General features: G+C 44.9%; 1 protein-coding gene across 1 annotated transcript in view; it reads left to right on the forward strand.

Annotated features, from left to right (window-relative positions):
• sdha (succinate dehydrogenase complex, subunit A, flavoprotein (Fp)) overlaps positions 1-9,198 on the forward strand; it is a 61,144-nt gene extending 51,946 nt beyond the window's left edge. The window contains exons 14-15 of the mRNA XM_063066867.1: positions 623-736; positions 8,625-9,198. Coding sequence (XP_062922937.1) covers positions 623-736; positions 8,625-8,711 — 201 coding nt within the window. The 3' untranslated portion in view covers positions 8,712-9,198. The remainder of the gene's footprint in view (positions 1-622; positions 737-8,624) is intronic.
• The last annotated feature ends 15,954 nt before the right edge of the window (positions 9,199-25,152 follow it).

Genomic DNA, 25,152 nt, shown 5'->3' on the forward strand with positions numbered 1-25,152 from the left:
CCTCAGAGTAGAGGGACGTCTATTCAGAACAGGGAGGAGGGAAAATTTCTTTAGCCAAAGGGTGGTAATGGCTGTGCAGGCCAAGTCATTGGGTATATTTAAGGCAGAGATTGATAGGTTCTTGATTAATCAGTGTGTCAAAGGTTGTGGAGAGAAGGCAGGCAGGAGAATGGGGTTGAGAGGGATGATGTATCAGCCATGATGGAATGGAGAAGCAGACGTGATGTTGAATGGCCTAATTCTATGTATATGTCTTATGGTCTTAGAATTTTAAGGTGGTTAGAGGGAGGTATAGGGGAGGTAAGTTTTTTTTTTTACAGAGCGTGTTGGGTGTGTGGAACGCATTGCCAGAAGCGGTTGAAGAGGCAGATACATTTGGGACATTTAAGAAACTCTTAGAAAGCCATATGGATGATAGAAACGTGGCGGGCCATCTGGGAAGGTAGATTGATCTTGGAGTAGGTTAAAAGGTCGGCACAATATCGTGAGCTGATGGGGCTGTACTGTGCTGAAGTCTTCTGTATTCTATGAAATTGAAAGGCTGGGAATAATTCTCTGTGGGGCCATCTGAAATGTGCAATAAAATAGTTTGGGACTTCCTCATTTCTTTTGTCTCTTTCAGGTGAGAATTGATGAATATGACTTTTCAAAACCATTGCAAGGTCAAGAAAAGAAACCATTCAGTGAACATTGGCGGAAACACACTCTCTCATCTATGGATCCAAAGACTGGGAAGGTGAGGATCTTTGATTAGTGAACACAGAAGGTTTACACAGACAGATTCCTGGGGTACAGACTGAGATAAGTACCATTCCATCTGAATAAAGCATTCTTTTGAACAATTAAATGGTTAGTTTTACAAATGCTACAGGCATTAAATATTTTGAATTGCTGGTCACGCAAAGTAGGAAATTACAGATACTCTAATTGTGACTTCCAACTGGTAAAGTTAGTTGTCAGTAAACCGTGGGCACTTTGCACAAAGACAGCCGAATAGAACTTAGTGAATTATAACATCTTGATGGAAAACTCATGTTCTATTTAACATCTATTGTCATTCAATGGAGAAATAGAAATCGCCCATTAGATTAGCGTCCTCAAATTTGGTCTGTGGTCAGGGACAGGAGGGTATGACTGCCGGAAAGGCGGGTGGTGGGATCTAAGCGACAGTGCTGGAGGAGCCTCAGATCTTGAGCTTGTCCAACAGGTCTGAGATTCTTGCTCTTGTGTGGATGAGAGTGGGGGCTCTAGGAAGGATAAGCAACCAAACTGTGGCACCGTAGTTCAGGGAGCCATTCTGGAGGGGGGAGAGAAGAGAAATGTAGTGGTAATTGGGGATAGTATAGTCAAAGCAATAGACAGATTTCTCTGTCATGAGGATAGAGCGTCACAGAGGCTGTGTTGACTGCATGGTGCCCAGGATCGGGGCATCTTACCGACATCAAGGCAGAATTTGACCGAGTATGGCATCAAGGTGCCCGAGCTGAAATGGAATCAGTGGGAATTACAGGGAAAAACCGCCGCTGGTTGGAATCATACCTGGCACAAAGGAAGATAGTTGTGGTGGTTGGAGGTCAATCATCTCATCCTCAGAATGTCACTGCAGGAGTTCCTCAGGGAAGTGTCTTAGAACCACCATCTTCAGCTGCTTCATCAATGACCTTCCTTCTGACCATCAGCAGGTCAGAAGTGGGGATGTTCGTAGATGACTGTATAGTCGTGACTCCTCAGATAGTGAAGCAGTTCATACCCAAAGGCAGCAGAGCCTGGACAATATCCAGGCTTGAGCTGACAAGTGGCAAGTAACGCATGGGCCACAAAAGTGCCAGGCAATGACTATCTCCAACAAGAGAGCCCCTAACCATCATCCCTTGACATTCAGTGGCATCAACATCCTGGGGGTTACCATTGACAGGAAACTGAACTGAATTGAGCTAACCATATAAACACCGTGGCTACCAGAGCAGGTCAAAGGCTAGGAACCCTGCGGCACATAACTCACCCCCTGTCTCCCCAAAGCCTGTCCATCATCAACAAGGCTCAGGTCAGGAGTGTGATCTAGTACTTGCCACTTGCCTGGATGAGTGCATCTCTATCAACACTAATAAGCTTGACACCATCCAGTCCAAAGCAGCCCACTTGATTGGTAACCCTTCGGCAAACATCCAATCCCTCCACCATCGACAAACAGTTGCAGCAGTGTGTACTATCTACAAAATGCACTGCAACAAGATATCTAAGTTCCTCAGGCAGCACCTTCCAGACCCACAACCACTACCATTCAGAAGGACGAGAGCGCAGATACCTGGGAACACCACCACTTGGAAATCCCCCTCCAAGTCACTCACCATCCTGACTTGGAAACATATCGCCGTTCTTTCATTGTCGCTGGGTCAAAATCATGGAATTCCCTCCCTGACAGCACTGGATGTACCTACACCTCAGGGACTGCAGCGGATCAAAAAGGCAGCTCATCATCACCTTCTCAAGGGAAACTAGGGATGGGCAATAAATGATGACTTAGCTGGCAACGCCCACATCCTGTAAATGAATAGATAAAAATAAGATAAAAACTTGCAGAGGAATTTGCAGTGGGAGGGGAAAGATGCAGTTGTCGTGGTCCATGTGGGTACCAACGAGATGTAGAATGAGGAAAAACGTTCTGCTGAGGGAATTTGAGCAGTTAGGGACTAAATTAAAAAGCAGAACCTAAAACGGATGGTAATTTCTGGATTACTACCTGAGCCACGAGCAAGTTGGCATAGGGTCAAAAGATGAGAGAGTTAAATGTATGTCTCAAGGATTGGGGTGGGAGAAGTGGGTTTGAATTCATAGGAAATTGGCACCAGTATTGGGGAAGGAGGGAGCTGTTCCAGTGGGATAGGCTCCACCTGAACTATGATGGGACCTGGATCTTAGCGAATCACATAACTAGAGCTGTGGGTAGGGCTTTAAACCAAATAGCAGGGGGTGAGTTCAACCGATTGGAGAAGTATGGATAAAGTAAAAGAGAAACGTGTGGATAAAGATAAAGTAAAAGCAAAAGATAAAAAAGAGGAAAGTAAGAGGGGAGTGAAGAAAAGTCAAGTGTAAAAGAAAAAACGATTATAAGATTTTAAAAGCACAATGAGTGTAAGGGCATTTTATTTGAATGCCCATAGTATTTGAAACAAGGTCGGTGAACTTGTGCACAAATCAGTACAAAGAGGTATAATTTAGTGCCCGTTACAGAAATGTGGTTGCAGGGTAGAGAGCATTGGGAGTTAAATAGCCAAGGATATCAGGTTATACAGAACGATAGCAGGAAGGTAAGGGAGGTGGGGTAGCGCTCTGAATTAAGGATGAGATCAGGGCGACAGAGACGATCTAAGGAGCAGAATGTTGAATCCATCTGGGTAGAGGTTAGGAATAGTAAAGGGAAAAACCCAGTGGAGGGAGTTGTCTATCAGCCACCGAATAATAACTTTACAGTGGCACAGGCAATAAACAGAGAAATATCTGAGGCATGTAAGAATGGAACAGCAGTTATCATGGGGGACTTTAACTTGCACATAAGATTGAGTGAATCAAGTTGGTCAAGGCAGTCTTGAGGAGGACTTCATAGAATGCATCCATGATGGCTTTCTTCAACACCATGTTACTGAACCTACAAGGGAACGTGCCATCTTAGATCTGGTCCTCTGCAATGAGACAGATAAAATTAGTGATTTTGTAGTTAGGAATACTCTTGGAAAGAGTGATCACAGTATGATTGAGTTTCTCGTTAAAATGGAGGGTGCAGTAGTTTGATCTAAAGCCAGTGTATTAAACAATGGGATAAGGGAGGATTTGGGAGTGCTTGTGCATGAATCACAAAAGGTTGGTTTGCAGGTGCAGCAGGTTATCAAGAAGGCAAATGAAATGTTGGCCTTCATTGCTAGAGGGATTGAATTTAAGAGCAGGAGGTTATGCTGCAACTGTACATGGTACTGGTGAGGCTGCACCTGGAGTACTGCATGCAGTTCTGGTCTCCTTGCTTGAGGAAGGATATACTGGTTTTGGAGGTAATGCAGAGGAGATTAACCAGGTTGATTCCAGAGATGAGGGGGTTAAACTATGAAGAGAGATTGAGTCACCTGGGACTATACTCGTCCCAGGAATTCAGAAGAATGAGAAGAGATCTTATATAAGCATATAAAATTATGAAAGGGTTAGATAAGATAGAGGCAGGGAAGTTGTTTCCACTGGCAGGTGAGACTAGAACTAGGGTACATAGCCTCAAGATTTGGGGAGTACATTTAGGACGGAGATGAGGAGGAACTGCTTTTCCCAGAGAGTGGTGAATCTGTGGAATTTTCTGCCCAATGAAGCAGTGGAGGTAACCTGAGTAAATATGTTTAAGCCAAGCTTGGATAGATTTTTGCATAGTGGGGGAATTAAGGGTTCTGGGGAAAAGGCAGGTAGGTGGAGATGAGTCCGTGGCCAGATCAGCCATGATCTTATTGAATGGCGGAGCAGGTTCAACGGGCCAGATGGCCGACTCCTATTTCTTATGTTCTTATGGAAAATACAAAGTAACAGGCAAATTTATATAATTTTAAAAAGCTATTTAAGAGTTTTAGACCGTAAGACATGGGAGCAGAATTAGGTCATTTGGCCCATCATGTTTGCTCCATCATTTGATCATGACTGATCTATTTCTCTCTCCACCCCATTCTCCTGCCTTCTCCTCTAACTGTTTGCACCCTGACCTATCAACCTCTGCCTTAGATACACCCACAGCTGCCCGTGGCAATGAATTCCATGGATTCAGCACCCTCTAGCTGAAGAAATTCCTCCACATTTCTGTTCTAACTGGATGTCCCTCTATTCTGAGTTTGTGCCCTCTGGTCTGGACTCCCCACCTTAGGAAACATCCTCTCCACATCCACCCTATCTAAGCCTTTCGATATTCAATAGATTTCAATGAGCTCATTCTTCTGAATTCCAATGAGCACAGGCCCAGGTCCATCAGTTGCTCCTCATGACAAGCCTTACAATCATGGAATCACTTTTGTGAGCATCCTTCGAACTCTGTCCAACGTCAGCATATCCCTTCTTAGATAAGGGGCCCAAAACTGCTCATAATACGCAGTGAAGTCTGTCCCCTGTGCTTTATACAGTCTCAGCATGGGTGCTTTTGCGGTTTCTGTAGCCACTATTTTATCAGATGAGAGGACGTTGATTCTATGTGTGAAGGAGGTCCTTGACGTCCTTTCTATGGTTGAGGGCTGCCACACATAGCCAGAACTTAAAAAATCCTAGCAGAGTATCAACATGCAATTTGATAAGAGACTCAGATTGAGTGGACAGCCAGAAGCTTTTTCCCAGGATGACAATGGCTAGTACCAAGGGGCATCATTTTAAGGTGATTGAAAGAAAGTATAAGGGGGATGTCAGAGTGGTGAGTGTGTGGAATATGCTGTCAGAGGTGGTGGCAGAGGCAGCTACATTTATTATTTAAGGGACTCGTAGTCACATTGATAATAGTGAAATGGAGGGTTATGTGCGATGGCTGGGTTCTTAGAGTAGGTTCAAAGGCAACACAAAGGACCTACACTGTACTGTGGTGTTCTATGAATAATTCATAGTTATTCCTAAACTTGGTCTGGAGGACTGTGACAATAAAACATAGAAAACTACAGCACAATACAGGCCCTTCGACCCACAATGCTGTGCCAAACATTTACTTACTTTAGAAATTACCTAGGGTTGCCCATAGCCCTCTTATTTTTCTGAGCTCCATGTACCTGTCCAGGAGCCTCTTAAAAGACCCTATTGTATCTGCCTCCACCACCATCGCCGGCAGCCCATTCCACGCACTCACAACTCTGCGTTCAGAGAGGGTTGTGAATTTCTCTCACTATAACCTGCCTGCTGACCCAGCAGAATAACTTGCTCAGCACGGGCTTGTGCAGGTAGAGGTTCTGATTAAATCAACTATCTGAAATGGTGTTTTAAATTGGACTCCACATGGGACGACTTTAATACATTAATTAGGAGCATGTGCTTAGGATCAGAGGTGAAAAGACAGAACACTAAACTACAGACATTCCAATAAGTCAGCTTTCACATAGTTACCCCATTATATATGGACCATGGGTTTTTAAATTGGTCTGTGGATAAATATCCTCTAAGTAGAATGTTCCTTGTATTCCTGTTTTCAGATTTAGATCTCATCAGATTCAAAGTCAGATAAATAAATATCCCTTTGTTATTGACTTAGCACCATTTTCTGAATTCCTATTTTCCTTTAGTTTTACTTTAGACAATAAGACCATAAGACATAGGAGCAGAAGGAACAGAATTAGACTGCTCCACCATTTGATCATGGCTGATTTATTGCCCCTCTTGCCCCCGTTCTCTTCCCTTCTCCCTGTAACCTGTGATGCTGTGGCTAATCAAGAACCCATCAACCTCTGCTTTAGATTTTCCCAATGACTTGGCCTCCACAGCCATCTGTGACAGTGAATTCCACAGATTCACCACTCTCCAGCTAAAGAAGTTCCTCCTCCTCAATGTTCTATGCATGGACAGAGTGGATGTGGCAAAGTTGTTTCCCATGATGGGGGAGTCTAGTACGAGAGGGCATGACTTAAGGATTGAAGGGCGCCCATTCAGAACAGAAATACGAAGAAATTTTTTTAGTCAGAGGGTGGTGAATCTATGGAATTTGTTGCCACTGGCTTCAGTGGAGGCCAAGTCATTGGGTGTATTTAAGGCAGAGATTGATAGGTATCTGAGTAGCCAGGGCATCAAAGGTTATGGTGAGAAGGTGGGGGAATGGGACTAAATGGGAGAATGGATCAGCTCATGATAAAATGGCGGAGTAGACTCGATGGGCTGAATGGCCAACTTCTGCTCCTTTGTCTTATGGTCTTCTAAATAGACATCCTTCAATTCTGAGGTTCTGCCCTCTTGTCCTAGACTCCCCTACTATAGGAAAAATTTGCTCCATATCCACTCTGTATAGGCCTTTCAATATTTGATAAGTTTCAATGATTTCACTGCCCCATTTTTTCTAAACTCCAGCAAGCACTAGCCTAGAGTCATCAAACACCCCTCTACATTAGCCCTGTCATTCCTGGAATCATTCTCATGTACCTCCTCTCAACCCTCTCCAATCCCAGCACATCTTTTCTTAGATAACGGGCCCAACACTGCTCACAATACTCCAAGTGTGGTTTGACCAACGCCTTATAAAGCCTCAGCATTACATCCTTGCTTTTATATTCAAGTCCTTTCAATCCTAGCATTGCACTTTCCGTCCTTACCACTGACTTAACCTGCAAGCTACCTTTTGGGGAATCCTGCACAAGGACTCCCAAGTCCCTTTGCACTTCAGATTTTTGAATATTCTCCCCATTTAGAAAATAATTTGTCTTTATTCCTTCTACCAAAGTGTATGACAATACACTTCCCCACACTATATTCCATCTGCCACTTCTTTGTCCATTCTCCCAACCTGTTTAAGTCCTCCTGCAGATCCCTGCTTCCTCAATACTACCCGCACCTCCAACTATTGTATCGTCTGCAAAGTTTAATACAAAGCCAAACCCTCTCTCTGCACTAATCCTAACCTCACCATCAAATCTGCAGAAAATGTTGCGGGGGGGGGGGAGGGTGGTTGCTGCAGTAGTCTGGCGGACTGACTCTGTCGTCCAAATCATTTACACATAACATGATAGGAATTGGCCCCAACATCTACCCTGTGGAACACCACTCGTCACTGCCAGCTAACGAGAAAGGCCCCTTTTAATCCCACTCTTTGCCTCCTAGTCAGCAAATTTTCTATCCATGTTAGTATCTTCCCTATAACACCGTGGGTGCTTAACTTGTTAAAGAGCCTCATATGTGGCAACTTGTTAGAGGCCTTCTGAAAAAACAAGTAAACAACATCCACTGACTCTCCTTTGTCTAACCTGCCTGTTAGTTCCTCAATGATCTCTAACAGATTTGTCAGGCAAGTTATCCCCTTAAGGACTTTGGCCTGTGCCTGTTTTATCACGTGCCTCTAATGACCCTGAAACCTCCTGAAAAAGGGTCTTGGCTTGAAATGTCGACTGTTTACTCTTTTCCATTGATGCTGCCTGGTCTGTTGAGTTCCCCAGCATTTTGTGTGTGATGCCTTAATAATGGACTCTAACATGTTACCAAGTCCTGAAGTCTGACTAACTGACACGAGGACTCCCAAGTCTCCTTGCACCTTTGAGTTTTAAATATTCTCTTCTTTTAGAAAGTAGTCTACACCATTGTTCCTTCTACCAGAATGTTTGACCGTACACGTCTCTACACTGTACTCCAACTGCCTCTTTGCCCATTCTCCCAATCTGCCTAATTTCTCCTTTTTCTCTTCAGATTCTGATCTCTTCTTCCAACTCAGGTCGATAAAAAATCTGGCCTAGCAGCACTTTTGAATTCCTATTCTCCTTTAGTTTTGTAGCTACATAAGTGTTATAGAGCTTATGTCATATTTGTCAAGTCGATATTGGAGTGTCTGGTTTGGTTTATTGTTTGACTGACTCAGACCTGTGGGCAGTGGGAAGAGTATTGGACACTTTACCTACATCTGTTCTAAGCAGTCTTGTGCCACTTTGAAATTCTAGGTAACTCTGGATTACAGACCTGTAATCGATACAACATTGGATGCAGAAGAATGTGCCTCAGTTCCACCAGCAATACGTTCTTATTAGCACAACTCCATTGCTGTCTCCATTGCAGACTGCATTAGCGTAATAAAATGAGCTACCTTGTTTATGTATTTAATGAAATTGTATGTAAATTGTTTGAGCAAAATATGATCCCATCTGAACTATTCTCAGTTTCTAATTGTATCTTGGTGGCGGCTTCATTGTGCGTTCAATTAAAAAGAATAGTTATGTTGCAACATAATCGACCTGTGTTCCGGAGCTTGTAAAATTTTATCTCTGAATAATTTTTCTATTGATGATGAAGTTTCACAATGAATCCAGTTATGTGGGCCATCTTCCTCCGTGTCCAAGTACGGATGAACCATATCCGTGTAGCAGCCTTTTGAGAGAACTGTGGAGCAATGCTTTATCAATGGCTTGGTTGGTTTATCATTGTAAAAACTAGAACGTCCAAATAAATATACCGATATATACATTCTAAATGAAGTAGGGCATTCTGCATTTTGAATAAAGCAAATGAAGTATTTGTATTGTTGATCTGCCTGAGACATTTTCTTAACTACACTCCATGGCCGCTTTATTAGGTCCAGGAGTGGAACCTGGTGCGGTCTTCTGCTGCTGTACCCATCCACATGAAGGTTTGGCATGTTGTGCATTCAGAGATGCTCTTCTATGTACCACTATTGTATGGTTAGTCATAGACCACTACAGCACAGAAACATTTACTCCGTGCCAAACCATTAATCTACCTCGTTCCCTTTACCTGCACCTGGACCATAGCCCTCCAAATCCCTCCCATCCATGTAGTTTAAATTTCTAAATCAACCCGTATTCACCACTTGCACTGGCAACTCATTACACACTCTCACCACCCTCTGAGTGAAGAAGTTCCCCTTAAACATTTCACCCTTAACCCATGATCTCTGGTTGCAGTCCCACCCAACCTCAGTGGAAAAAGCCTGTTTGCATTTACCCTATCTGTATACCTCAATAAAATCTCCCCTCAACCTTCTGCTAACATATTCAATTTTTCCCTATAACTCTGGCAACATCCTTGTAAATTGTTTCTGCATTATTTTAACCTTACATCTTTTGTGCAGGTTGGTGACCAAAACTACACACAATTCTCCAAATTAGTCTCACCAACATCTTTTCAACTTGACATCCCAGCTCCTATACTCAAAACATTGATTATGAAGGCCATTGTGCCAAGAGCTTTCTTTATGAACCCTACAAAATGCTGGAAGAACTCAGCAGGACAGGCAGCATCTATGGAAATTAATAAACAGTTGACATTTTGAGCCAAGGTCAGAGTAAGAAGGTGGCGGGAGGGGTGAAAGAAGTGCAAGGTGGTAAGTGTCAGGTGAAACCAGGGGAGGGGGTGAAGTAAAGAGCTGGGAAGTTGATTGGTGAAAGAGATAAAGGGCTGGAGGAGAGAGTAGAAGATCCTGGAAGAAAGAGGAGGAGGAGGAGCTCCAGAGGGAGGTGATGGGCAGGTTGGGAGAGGGGGGGCGTGGACAATTACCAGAAGTTTGAGAAGTCAATGTTCAATCCATCAGGTTTGAGACTACCCAGATGGAATATAAGGTGTTGCTCCTCCAACCTGAGTGTGACCTCATCAGGACAGTAGAAGAGGCCGTGGACTGAGGTTATGAAATGGGATGGGAAGTGAGATAAAATGGTGGCTACTGGGATATCCTGTAGGAGGTAAAATCGGGAGGTGCGAGGTAAAGGAATTTGAGGTTGTTGGTGGATGGGATATCCCTGGAGCAAAAAGGTTGGCGGGGTGCAAGAGACAATGGCCCGGTGCTCCTTAGAGGGGATTTGTTTGCCTGTTCGAGGGGCAGGTGGTAGGTGGTGTCTGAGAGTTGTTGCCTGGCCTCGATAAGCTAGAGCTCAGTCTGCCAGACTACTACAGCACTCACTTCATCTGCGGGTTTGATGGTGAGGCTAGGGTTAGTGCGGAGGGAGCGGAGAGCGTTCAGAAGGAGTGAGGCTGGAATTGAAGAGAGGAGTGGTACAGTCGAGATAGTTGATGTCTTGTCAGCAGTTAGCAACAAAAAGATTCAGAGTGGGGTGAGCGAGAAGAGGAGGGAGGTTGATTAGGGGTCATTGGTGCAGGTTGAGAAGTCCTTGCCAATAATGTAGGCACAGAGGCGGCGGAAGAAGAGCTCGGTGTCATGGTAGGCAAGGAAATCACTGAGGTATGGGCACAGGGGGCAAAGATGAGGCTTTTACTGAGGACAGAATATTCTGCCTCAGCGAGGGGAATGTCACAAGGAATTGTGAAGACAGCACAGATGAGAGCTGGGATCAGAGCGGTGGGGGGGAGGGAAGAATCTGAGGAGAGGAGACGGGAGGGTTGGGGTGTTCAGGGGAGGTGGATTGGGAGGAAGATGGAGCCTCTGAAACTCAAGGGCTGATGGTGGGACCTGAGAGACACGGGATTGCAGAGGGTGGTGGAAGAAGAGGAGACTGGGGTTCCAGCGGCAGCACGTAAAGTCTTGGCCTGGAGGTGCTGTCGTCAAGGCCCAGGCTGGAGTCAGAGTTGGAGGTTGTACAATGGGCACTTCAGAGGTGTCCAGGATCGTTGGAACTCGCATTGATGGCAGTGGAATGTGGGTTCGGAATCTGCTCGGGATTGTTAAAACCGTCAAAGTCTGCAGCAGATTCAGCGGTCTGCAGACGGGCGACCTTCCGTTCCTTGCTGGACATGAGAAAGGTGAAGAACCAGTGATTGAAAGCATGGATGTAGCAGAAGATAAAGTGTCAGAGAGGTCCATTGCAGGTGGCGGAGAGAGAATCTCGGAGTTGTGGAAGCGACTGGAATATGGACACCAGATATCTCCAGCGGAAAGTGTGGCGCGTAGAACGCAGTGGGAGAAGCAGCCATTTGAATGTGAGTACGTGGAGTCCTCAGAGGCTCCAAATAGAGAAGTTTTAAACAGATCTGGAAGCCACGTGGCACAAGATGGCAGCGAAGACGTGTTCCCAGGAAGGATATATGGCTGTGGTTGCAGGTCTGGGTGAGCATGTGGTGAAAAGTCAGAGAGCAGCAGGGATCACAGAGGGGGAGCAGTAAGAGAGGGTTTCACTGAACTCCCGTTGAAGAGAGAATTTAAACTTCTTCAGGGCAGGCATCCCTTGAAGAGACTTTGCAGTGTAAAAGTAGAATCACAAACACGAGAAATCTGCAGATTTTCTCGTGTTTGTGTCTTTATGACCCTATCTACCTGTGACTCCGTTTTCAAGGAATTATGGATCTGTATTCCCAGATCCCTCTGCCCTTTCACACTCTGCAGTGTGCTACTGTTCACTGTGTAGACATACCCTGGTTGATCCTCCCAAAGCGCAACACCTCACACTTAAATTCCATCTAATTTTCAACCCACTTTTTCCAGCTGGTCCAGATCCTGCTGCAAGCCATGGTAGTCTTGCTCACTGTCCACTACACCTCCCAGTCCTGGTGTTGTCCACAAATTGGCTAATCCAGTTAACCACATTATCATCCAGATCATTGATATAGATGACAAACAATAATGGACCCAGCACTGATCTCTGTGGCACACCACTAGTCACAGACCTCCAATCAGAGAGGCAACCATCTACTACCACTCACTGGCTTCTTCCACAAAGCCAATGTCTAATCCAGTTAACTACCTCTTCTTGACTGCCAAGCGATTGAACCTTCTTGACCAACCTCCCATGCGGGACCTTGTCAAATGCCTTGCAAAAGTCTATGTAGACAACATCCACTGCCTTCATAGGCTTTTGGCTTTGGCTCAACAGGGCTTTGGCGAGAACAGGCAAGGTAAGTAGGTAAGTCCACTCCTTAGTTCTTAATTAAATCTTGAGAGAATAGGGGGTATGTCTACAGAGCCAGTGTTCTGTTCTGGGTGTCAGATGTGGGATTTCCAGAAGACTTCCGCCCTTCCCAATAGCCACATCTGCACCAGGTGCATCAAGATGCAGCTCCTTAGGGAATGTGTTAAGGAACTGGAGCTGCAGCTCGATGACCTTGGGCTTGTTAGGGAAAGTGAGGATGTGATAGACAGGAGGTACAGGGAGGTAGTCACCCCAAGGCCACAGGAGACAGATAAACGGGTGACTGTCAGGAGAGGGAACGGAGAACGTCAGATAGTGGAAAACACCCCTGTGGTTGTTCCCCTCAACAATAAGTGCTCCATTTTGAGTACTGTTGGGGGGAGATGATTCCATGGCCAGATCACCATGATCTTATTGAATGGTAGAGTAGGCTCGATGGGTCAGATGGCCGACTCCTGCTCCAAAGTAACAGGCAAATTTACAAAAGTTATAAAAGCTATTTGAGGGGCTTAGACCATAAGACATAGGAGCAGAATTAGGCCGTTTGGCTCATCATGCCTGCTCCATCATTTGATCATGGCTGATCTATTTCTCTCTCAACCCCGTTCTCCTTCCTTCTCCTCCGACTGTTTGCACCCTGACCTATCAACCTCTGGTGCTCCTCCTCCTTCCCTCTGCTTTAAATATACATAAAGACTTGGCCTCCACAGCTGCCTGTCGCAATGATTTCCACAGATTCATCACTCCCTAGCTAAAGAAATTCCTCCTCATCTTCATTCTAAAAGATGCCTCTCTATTCTGAGGCTGTGCCCTCTGGTCCTAGACTTTCCCACCTTAGGAAATATCCTCTCCACATCAAGGCCTTTCACCATTCGATAGGTTTCAATGAGGTCACCCCTCATTCTTCTGAATTCTAAAGAATGCAGCCCCAGAGCCATCAAACACTCTTCATATGACAAGCCATTCAATCCTGGAGTAATTTTCATGAACCTCCTTTGAACCCTTTCCAGTTTCAGCACATCCTATCTAAGGTAAGGGGCCCAAAACTGTTCACAATACTCCAAATGAGGCCTCACCAGTGCTGTATAAAGTCTCAACATCACATCATGGCTTTTAATCCTCAAAGTGGCTACTGAGTGTGTATATAATCCAATGGGAATGGTAAAGTCCTCCTAAGGAATGCAGGAAAGAACAGGAGGGAGGAGGTGATAATATCAAGATTGAGGTTTGGGCACCCAAGGTTAAACAATTGTCTTTAATGAAGAAACACAGTAATGGTAGGTGTGAGTATTGTAATCAACAAGAAATGGGTGAGTATGTACTGGTAAGGTGTCCAAGGTAGAATCAAGAGAATTTAAAGTTATCATGGAATAAAATACAATTTAATATACAAAATATTTTGCAGAAAGCATCACAGGATCATTGCTTTACCTTAATAGTGCAGCTTGTTAAGAATACAGGTCTTTTTTATAGAATTTGATACAAATATAAACATATAGGATTTCGATATCCTGATCCTCACTCCAGCCCAGTAGGTGGCAGTAATTCACTTTAAACCTGTTTGCCACCAACCATAAAACCTCAGAAGAAGATGAAGAAGAAAAGAGTCCTCCTAATAATTGGGTGAGCTAAAGGATATGGGAGCAGTCTTAAACTAATACTTCTTCTTGATGTTTACCGTGGAGGACATCATGGAAGCTGAGGAATTTAAAGAAGACGGACTCTTGACTTGACAATCTACCTCATTATTACCTGCATTGGCGCTGCTTCCTGCACGCATGCTGAGCTCGTTGACTTTATTAACTTTGCCTCCAACTTTCACCCTGCCCTCAAGTTTACCTGGTCCATTTCCGACACCTCCCTCCCCTTTCTAGATCTTTCTGTCTCTGTCTCTGGAGACAGTTTATCCACTGATGTCTACTATAAGCCTACTGACTCTCACAGCTATCTGGACTATTCCTCTTCTCACCCTGTCTCTTGCAAAAACGCCGTCTCCTTCTCACAATTCCTCCGTCTCCGCCGCATCTGCTCTCAGGATGAGGCTTTTCATTCCAGGACGAGGGAGATGTCCTCCTTTTTTAAAGAAAGGGGCTTCCCTTCCTCCACCATCAACTCTGCTCTCAGGCGCTTCTCCCCCATTTCACGTACATCTGCTCTCACTCCATCCTCCCGCCACCCTGCTAGGAATAGGGTTCCCCTGGTCCTCACCTACCACCCCACCAGCCTCCGGGTCCAACATATAATTCTCCGTAACTTCCGCCACCTCCAACGGGATCCCACCACTAAGCACATCTTTCCCTCCCCACCCCCTCTGCATTCCACAGGGATCGCTCCCTACGCAACTCCCTTGTCCATTCGTCCCCCCCATCCCTCCCCACTGATCTCCCTCCTGGCACTTATCCTTGTAAGTGGAACAAGTTTTACACATGCCCTTACACTTCCTCCCTTACCACCATTCAGGGCCCCAGACAGTCCTTCCAGGTGAGGCGACACTTCACCTGTGAGTCGATGGGGTGATATACTGTGTTCGGTGCTCCCGATGTGGCCTTCTATGTATTGGCGAGACCCAACGCAGACTGGGAGACCGCTTTGCTGAACACCTACGCTCTGTCCGCCAGAGAAAGCAGGATCTCCCAGTGGCCACGCATTTTAATTCCACATCCCATTCCCATTCTGACATGTCTATCCACGGCCTCCTCTACTGTAAAGATGAAGCCACACTCAGGTTGGAGGAACAACACCTTATATTCCGTCTGGGTAGCCTCCAACTTGATGGCATGAACATTGACTTCTCTAACTTCCGCTAATACCCCACCTCCCCCTCATACCCCATCTGTTATTTATTTATATACACACATTCTTTCTCTCTCCTTTTTCTCCCTCTGTCCCTCTGACTATACCCCTTGCCCTTCCTCTGGGTTCCCCCCCCCGCCTTATCTTTCTTCCCGGACCTCCTGTCCCATGATCCTCTCATATCCCTTTTGCCTATCACCTGTCCAGCTCTTGGCTCCATCCCTCCCCCTCCTGTCTTCTCCTATCATTTTGGATCTACCCCTCCCCTTCCCATTTTCAAATCTCTTACTAACTCTTCTTTCAGTTAGACCTGACGAAAGGTCTCGGCCCGAAACGTCGCCTGTACCTCTTCCTAGAGATGCTGCCTGGCCTGCTGCGTTCACCAGCAACTTTGATGTGTGTTGCTTGAATTTCCAGCACCTGCAGAATTCCTGTTGTTTCCGTTATTACCTTTGTACTTTGCTGTCTACATGCCCTGCACTTTCCTTGTATCTGATAAATTTTATTCTGCATTCTGCTATTGTTTTACCATGTACTATGTCAATAAATTGATCTGTATGAATAGTATGCAAGACAAAGTTTTCACTGTATCTCAGTTCATCTGACAATAATGAACCAATTTAATTCCCAATCCCAATTCCAAGAGAACTGAATCAGATTGAGGGTTATTATCACTGATATATGACAAGAAATTGTAGTTTTGTCACAGCAGTACAGTACATAAAAATACCATTAGTTACAAGAAGAAATATAAAAAATACAAAGTATTTCATAAAGAGAGCAAGATACTGAGGTAGCATCAATGAGTTCATGGACTTCGCAGAAATCTGATAGTGGAGTAGAAAAGGCTGTTCATAAAATGTTGAGTATGTGCCTTCAGGCTCTTGTACCTCCTCCCGGATGGTGGCAAAGATTAGATTAGATTATGAGAACACTCAGTCCTCTTTTATTGTCATTTAGAAATGCATACATGCATTAAGAAATGATACAATGTTTCTTCGGAGTGATATCACAGAAAACAGGACAGACCAAAGACTAACACTGACACTGACAGAACCACATAATTATGACATATAGTTATAGCAGTGCAAAGCAATACCATAATTTGATGAAGAACAGCCCATGGGCACAGTAAAAAAAAAGTCTCAAAGTCCCGAGTCGATCGACTCCCGAGTCCCCGATAGCAGGCGGCAAAAGGGAGAAACTCCCTGCCATAAACCGCCAGGCACCGTCAACTTGCCAATGCCTTGGAAGCAGCCGACCCCTAATCCATCTGTCCGGAAACTCCGAGCTTCTGAGCAGCCTCTCCGATACAGCCTCCCGAGTGCCATCCTCTGCCAAGCGCCTTCGACCTCTCCCCAGCCGCTGAAACACGCAAAGCCGAGGATTTCGAGGCCTTCAGCTCTGGAGAGTCCGGTTACCACACAGTAACAGCAGTAGCAAAGCAGACATTTCAGAAGTTTTCCAGATGTTCCGCTGTGCACTAACATCTGTCTCCATCAAATCAGAATTGTGCACGGTCCCCTACTTGACAGATAATAGATATTCATCACCGGAGAGGCCGCACGCGCTGCCATCGCGCCATCTTCTCCCCTCCCCAAGAGAGGAGAGCATGTCCGGTGTAGCAAGAGTCCTTAATGATGGATGCCAACTACTTGAGGCATCACCCTTTGAAGATGTCCTAGAGGCAGGGGAGGCTAGTGCCCGTGACAGAGCTGAGTTTACAGCCCTCTGCAGCTTTTCCTGATCCTGTGCTGTCTGTGGCCTCTACATACCAGCTGGTGATGCAGCCAGTTAGAATGCTCTCCATTGTGCGTCTCTAGAAGTTTACTGGATTCTTTGGCAACACGTCCAATCTCAAACTCCTAATGAAATATAGTCACTAGCATGCTTTCTTCATGATAGCATCGATATGCTGGGCCCAGGATAGATTCTCAGAGCTTTTGACACCCAGGAACTTGAAACTGGTCACCCTTTTCACTTCTGATCCCACAATGAAGACTAGTGTGTATTCTCTCGACCTCCCCTTCCTGAAGTCCACAATCAATTCCATTGTCTTACTGATGCTGAGTGCAAGATGGCTGTTGTGACACCATCTCAACCAGCTGATCTTTCTCACTCCTGTGCTGCTCCTCATCATCAGTTCTGTCATGTGCAGATTTATAGACGGGGCTTGAGCTGGGCCTCGCCGCGCAGTCAGGTGTGGAGAGAACAGACCAGCGGCCGAAACATGCTTCTTTGATGTGCCCCAGTGTTGATTGTCAGTGAGGAGGAGATGCTATTTCTGATCTGCACAGACTGCTGCCTCCCGCTGAGGAAATCAAGAATCCAGTTACAGAGGGAGGTACAGATCGCCAGGTTTTGAAGCCTGTTGGTTAGTACTGAGGGGATGATGGTGTTGAGCTGTAATCAATGAATGTGGGTAAACCTATTGTCCGGGTAGTCCAATACCAACTGGAGACTCTGTGAGATTGCATCTGCTCTAGACCTGTTATGTAACAGTGATACTCTGAAACATTACAGAAGGTTAGTTATTGGTGGTCTCGAGGGGCAGTAAGGTGGATAAAGCAACAGGACGGGACCTAATGTATCCTCGGACATAATGGGAAGCCAGGGAAGAAATTGCAGGGGCCTGGCAGGGATTTTTGTATTGTCTTTAGCAGGGGGGAGGATACTGGAAATCTGAAGGGTGGCTAATGCTGCACCTTTCTTTAAGAAGGGCTGCAAGGACAAGCCGGGAATCTTCAGGTCTGTGAGCATCAGTGATGAGAAAGTTTCTGAAGGGAATTTTGACAGACAGGATCAGCATTTGGAAGGGCAAAGACTGAATAGAATCATTGTCATAGAGTTATAGAAAAGTACAGCACAGAAACAGGCCCTTTGGTCCATCTAATCCGTGCCAAACCACTTACACTGCCTAGTCCCATCAACCTGCACCTAGACCATAGCTCTCCATACGCCTACTCTGTATGTACCTATCTAAACTTCCCTTAAACGTTGAAATCGAGCTCGCAAACATCACTAGCACTGGCTGCTCATTCCACCCTCTCACAACCCTCTGAGTGGAAAAGATTTTCCTCACGTTCCCCTTAAATTTTTCACCTTTCACTTTTAACCCATGATCTCTAGTTGTAGTCCCACCCAACCTCAGTGGAAAGAGCTTGTTTGCATTTAACCCTCATTTTGTATACTTCTATCAAATCTCTCCTCAACCTTCTACATTCTAAGGAATAAAGTCCTAATTTATTCAATCTTGCTTTATAATTCAGTCCATCCAGTCCTGGCAACATCCTTGTAAATTTTCTCTGTGCTCTTTCAACCTTGTTTACATCTTTCTTGTAGGTAGTGACCAAATCTACACACAATACTCCAAATACTTTATACTTTATTGTCGCCAAACAATTGGTACTAGAACGTACAATCATCACAGCGATATTTGATTCTGCGCTTCACACTCCCTGTCATAAGACATGCATAGCTGGGGCCCATGCAAAAGCACTGACTAATCCTTTGATTTGTAGAAAGTAGGAGAAATCAGAAGAGTTGTTTAGGGTTTGTAGAAAGTGTGTGTAACAGTTTTGTTTATTCACAAATGTAATGTGTATACTCTGCTTCCAGTACTTAATGCCATTAAATCAACAGAATTCTCATTATTCAGAGTTGGCTACCTGTGTGACCATGTGCTTCTCCACCTCAAAAATCAGTAGAATAGAGGGATAGTTTAACATTTGTCTCATGGAAAGCCTTAATGGCACATACTAACTTCACTCCACACTGTGTCACTGATCTACATCACATCCTAAACATTTACAGTTCTGGTCACCGAATTACAGGAAAGATGTCAACAAAATTGAGAGAGTAGCAGAGAAGATTTACTAGAATGTTACCTGGGTTTCATCTCCTAGGTTACAGAGAAAGGTTGAACAAGTTGGGTCTTTATTCTTTGGAACGTAGAAGGTTGAGGGGGGAACTTGATAGAGGTATTTAAAATTATGAGGGGGATAGATAGAGCTGACGTGGATAGGCTTTTTCCATTGAGAGTGGGGGAGATTCAAACAAGAGGACATGAGTTGAGAGTTAAAGGGCAAAAGTTTAGGGGTAACATGAGGGGGAACTTCTTTACTCAGAGAGTGGTAGCTGTGTGGAACGAGCTTCCAGCAGAAGTGGTTGAGGCAGGTTCGATGTTGGCATTTAAAGTTAAATTGGATAGATATATGGACAGGAAAGGAATGGAGGGTTATGGGCTGAGTGCAGGTCGGTGGGACTAGGTGACAGTAAGAGTTCGGCATGGACTAGAAGGGCCGAAATGGCCCGTTTCCGTGCTGTAATTGTTATATGGTTATATGGTTATGGTTATATTAAAAATAGTTAAAATTAGTAAATATTAGAAATTTAAATTATAAATCATAAATAGAAAATAGAAAAATGGGAAGTAAGGTAGTGCAAAAAAACCGAGAGACAGGTCCGGATATTTGGAGGGTACAGCCCAGATCCGGGTCAGGATCCATTCAGCAGTCTTATCACAGTTGGAAAGAAGCTGTTCCCAAATCTGGCCATACGAGTCTTCAAGCTCCTGAACCTTCTCCCGAAGGGAAGAGGGACGAAAAGTCTGTTGGCTGGGTGGGTCATGTCCTTGATTATTCTGGCAGCACTGCTCCGACAGCGTGCGGTGTAAAGTGAGTCCACGGACGGAAGACAAATTAGGCCTCATCAACATCTTATACATCTTCAACATTACTTCCCATGTCTTGTACTCAATATTCTGATCTATGAAGGCCAATATGCCAAAATCTTTCTTTTCGACCCTGTGACAGCAATTTCAATAAATTATGGACCTGTAATCCCATATCCCTTTGTTCTACTGTAATAGAGTTAGTCAGCATTGCTTTGTGTGTGGGGAATCGTGTCTCATGAGCTTGGATGAGTTTTTTGAAGAGGTAACCAGGAAAATTGACATGGATGTGGCAATGGATGTTGTCTACATGGTCTTGTTACAATAATTAACCCTTGTAATATTGATCAGTGAGACACAGAGCATCTGTATTTACCGACAAGTAACTTTAATGTCTCAACTAAAAGACACGTGGGTTCACAAATTATCTCCCTGTGTGCACCCCATTAGAACCCCTGACCCTCCATGAACAAACAATGAAGAGAAAGGGTATTACCCAGGAAAGGAGTCTACACTAGCCTCGTGGGTCCCGATCTCCACGTGTCCATGGGGTTCTCCTTATCCGTGATGATTTGTCTCTGGTTGCTGGAGAATTATCGCCCCTACATATTCAGAGCTCCTGACTCTTAAGGTGTTCCTCATCAATTGAACTGGTGGATCTCCATCCCATTGGCTCAAGGTCACCTGACCTAACTGGGTCATCCTCTTACTAGTTCCAATCAGGGGCTACAACTAACGTTGTTTCATGGTTCTGCGCAGCCCCAGCCTTGTGTATTTGTGTCTTTCAACTCTGATTGGACCAAACCAGTTAAATGAGGCAACCCAGACAGAGTCTAATGAGATTACAGATTGTTTCATTGGTAGGTCTGGCATTTTACAAAATAAGTAGCTACTCATCTGAGAATGGTCTCCGGTTTAGCAGGTCATTACCTGAAGCTCCTTGTGTCCACATTCAGTTGCTCTGATTAGATTGTCCTAGAGCAAGAGTCAGTTCAGAATCCACAAAATGGGAGGAAACAAAGACAAATGGTGGTTTGTCTTCCCTGTCCTTGTTTCATCAAATCCACTAATTGTAGACTGAATTTCCTTCTGGCCCACAGTCTTTAGCAAGGTACCACATGGTAGATTGGTCCAGAAGATGATCACATGGGAACAATGTGTTTATATATAAACTATTTTGGTGAAAATGTAGCTGACTTTAGTACGTTTGTGGATAACATCAGAATTGGCGATGTGGTGCACAGTGAAGAAGATTGTCTAAGGTTGCAATGTGATTTAGATCATAATCACAGGAGATTCTGAAGATGCTGGAAATCCAGAGGAACACACACAGAGAAACTCAGCAGATCAGGCAACATCTATGGAAATGAACAGTCAATGAAGAGAAAAGGTATTACCGAGGAAAGGAGTTTACGTTGACCCGGCATTCCTTGTGGTCCCGACCTCCACGTGTCCGTGGGGTCCTCCTTATCCATGATGGTTAGTCTCTGGTTGCTGGAGAGTCATCATCCCTACGCATTTGGAGCTCCTGAGCCTTATAGTGTTCCTTGTCAATTGAACCGTTGGATCTCCATCCCATTGGCTCAAGGTCACCTGACCTACCTGGGTCACCTTCTAGGTTCTAGACTAGGGCTTGACATTTTGGGCTATGATCTTTCTTCAGGACTGGATCAACTGGAGAAGTGCGCAAAGTACTGGCGGTTAGTATTTAACTCAGGAAACTAGACTTCTAGGGTTGGCACACTGGCATAACGGTTAGCAAAATCTCTTTACAGTGCCAACAACCTGTGTTCAATTCCCACTGTTGTCTGTAAGGAGTTTGTATGTGACCATATAGATGACCATATGGGTCCACAAGACCATGTGCGTTTCTTCCAGGTGCTCTGATCTCCTCCGACATTTCGAAGACATATGGGCTAGTAGGGTAATTGATCACATAGGTGTAATTTGGCAGGGAGGATTCGTTGGACCGGGAAGACCTGTTTCTGCGCTGAATCTCTAAATTAAAAGAGTTTGGTGAAATGAAGTATTTTGTGCAGTTCTGGTCACCATCCAATGGGAAGGATGGGATTAATCAAGAGAAGGTCCAGAAATGATAATCAAGGACAGATGAACAGGCAGGCTCGACGGGATTATTTCTTCTTGACATTGTGGTTAGGGATGAGTATTGTGAGCTGAAAGGCCCGTTCCAGTGCTCTACTGTAACTAACTTCGTTCATTTCCTTGGCTGCTGAGGGCCTGCAGTCCTCCACCAAAACCAGGCGGCTTTCTCTGTAACAACTTCTGTGAAAGCAGTCAAAAAGTATTTGTTTTACTAGCCTTCCATTTCTTTATTTCCCAATATGCTGTCAGGTCATCAGAGAAGGTCATTGGCTGCAGACTGGCATCACAGCAGGACTTGTATGTGTTCAGGATACATACACCTACAGGAAAGATGTAAATAGGGTTGAAAGAGTACAGAGAACATTTAGGAGGATATTGCTGGGACTGGAGGACCTGAGTTATAAGGACTTTATTCCTGAGAATGTAGAAGACTGAGAGGAGATTTGACAGAGGTATGCAAAATTATGAGGGGTAAAGGTAGTGTAAATGCAAGCAGGCTTTTTCCACTGAGGTTGGGTGGGACTACAACTAGAGGTCGTGAGTTAAGGGTGAAAGGTGAAAAGTTTAAGGGGAACATGAGGGAACACTTCTTCACTCAGAAGGTTATGAGAGTGTGGAACGAGCTGCCCAGTGCACGTGGTGCACACAAGCTTGATTTCAATGTTTAAGACAAGTTTGGATAGGTACATGGATGGTAGGGGTATGGAGGGCAATGGTCCTGATGCAGGTCGATGGGAGTAGGCAGTTTAAATGTTCTGTCATGGACTAGATGGGCTGAAGGGCCTGTTTCTGTACTGTATTTTTTTTATGACTCTATTACAAAGAAGTGGGCAGATAAAATCATTGTAGACCCTACCCACCAACCTATTCAGCTTTTCCTTCTGGAAAGCACTATAGCGCTATTAAAACAAAAACTTCACACACTTTTAAAAATTTCTTCCCCTGGACGTTTAATCTGATTAACTGCTCTTGTTAGCCCTCCACTCCCTTATCTATTTCCTGCTTCAATACATTGTAAACACTTTAATCCACTTTGCTAATACAATTTACATTGTAAATACATGCTGGTATTTATGTATTTATGCACACTTTATTCCACATCCAACCTTTACCTCTAACTTTATTAGCTTTTTTTTTACCATAATGGCACAAATGTATATCATAAACTTTTTTCTTGTGAACATTGGTAATATAAAATACTGCAGGTCTGTTTCATTGGTTCATTGGTGAGACTGACGGTGAGGGAACTGCGTTGCCTCGGCTGTTGCACGGAATAGGTCCTCGTGCCGCGGCCTTGCCTGTTATAGGGGTCAGAGAAAGTGTGGAAAAGAACAGAGCTTTCCGGTTTAAGATGGTGTTACTTGTCAGTTTACTTGCCAATCATAAGGCAGGAGATTCGACTAAAAATATTACTTACAACATCTTTCATGAATCAAATTGTGGTGAACCATCGCTGCAGACTGTGAGGAGGCCGGCGGAGACGAGGCTGGTTCGGGGGATGAGCCGTGCTGGGGTACTGTGAGGCACAGCCTGTTCGAGCTGGGATCACAGTCAGAGATGGAGTGAATGATTTGGAGAGGAGTCTACGCAGAAGTGTTTTGATGACCGTTTTTCTAACCCGGGTGCGAGGTTGGATTGGTTCAAGCGAAAGCCGATTTGATGAGATCAAGAGTGGCTTCGGGCTGAGTGGCCCAAGTATATGAAAGTGCTGGGATCCAGGTCCTAGAATGTGGCACTCTCTCCAGTGCTTGGACAATTTAAACATTGGCCCAGATAGGATGGAAAGTTTGAATGTTCGGAACGGAGGCTGATTTCGCCTGGTCCCCTGCGAATGATCATTCCTTACCCCGCGGAGCTGAGGATGTGAACTGATCTGGCGGCTGTGCGTTTCTGCCCTGCTGGTGTGACGTACTGGGGACCGAGGCTTTGGGCCTACTCTGTCAGGTTCAGGATGCTGTTAGCCTGCTTCTATTGTCTGCATGATGTGTGTGTGTTTTTTCTTTCTTTCTCTTTCTCTACACAGTGTTTTTTGGTCTTTTTTTGAATTGGGTTCTTGCTTTGTGGCTGCCTTAAAGCAGACAAATTTCAAGTTGTGTAACTTATACATTCTTTGATAATAAATGTGCTTTGAATCTTTGAAATATCATCTCTGCTGGGTTGGAGGGCTGTCACTGCTCCCTGGAAGACAAGCTAGGGTGCTTGCGACTGACTCAGCAGTAGACAAACCGATTTGCCTTCTCCTACTGAACCAGTGCAAGATGAGGAACTGCTGCGTACTTGTTCTTGCAGAAACGTGGCTCCAGGTCGACATCAATCTTCAGGCCCTGCCACTCAGTGACTTGTGTTAATATCATTTTGTGATCCAACGTAACCATGCGTGCTGTGTGCTCTGTGTGGCTGCATGTACTGTGTCTTGCACCATGGCCCCACAGGAATGCTGTTTCGTTTGGCTGTATCCATGTTCATGGTTCAATGATGATTCAACTTGAACCTTAATTTGTTATCCTGTGTAATTGTTGAATGTTGCTTTTGGTTGCATGCCCTGCCCTGACCAACACGCATAGCAAGTTGTTAATACACAGAGGCATAGAACACTACAGAACAGACACAGGACCCTCAGCCCATCCATTCCATGCTGAACTATTAATCTGCCTAGTCCCATTAACCTGCACCCATATCACTCTCATCCACGTACCTATCCAAGTTTCTCTTAAATCCTGAAATCCACCACTTCTGTTGACAGCTTGTTCTATTCTCCCACCACCCTCTGAATGAGGGAGTTCCTTCTTATCTTCCCCTTAAAAATTTCACCTTTCACCCTTAACCCATGGCCTCTAGTTGTCATCCCACCTACCTCAGTGGAAAAAGTCTGCTTGCTTAAAACGATCTGTACATCTCATGATCAGGAGATTCAGTGGGATAGGGATAGCGCAGCAGCTGGGTCAGTTCACAGCCTCGGCATGGCGGAGAAAGAGTTACGGGGAGAAGGCCGGGGAGTGGGGTTGAGGAGGCAAAAATAGGATCAGCCATGATGGAATAGCAGAGCAGACTCGATGGGGCAAATGGCCGAATTCTGTTTCTATGCCTTAT

The sequence above is a fragment of the Mobula hypostoma genome, chromosome 1 (assembly GCF_963921235.1).
Source record: "Mobula hypostoma chromosome 1, sMobHyp1.1, whole genome shotgun sequence".
NCBI classification, from domain to species: domain Eukaryota; kingdom Metazoa; phylum Chordata; class Chondrichthyes; order Myliobatiformes; family Myliobatidae; genus Mobula; species Mobula hypostoma.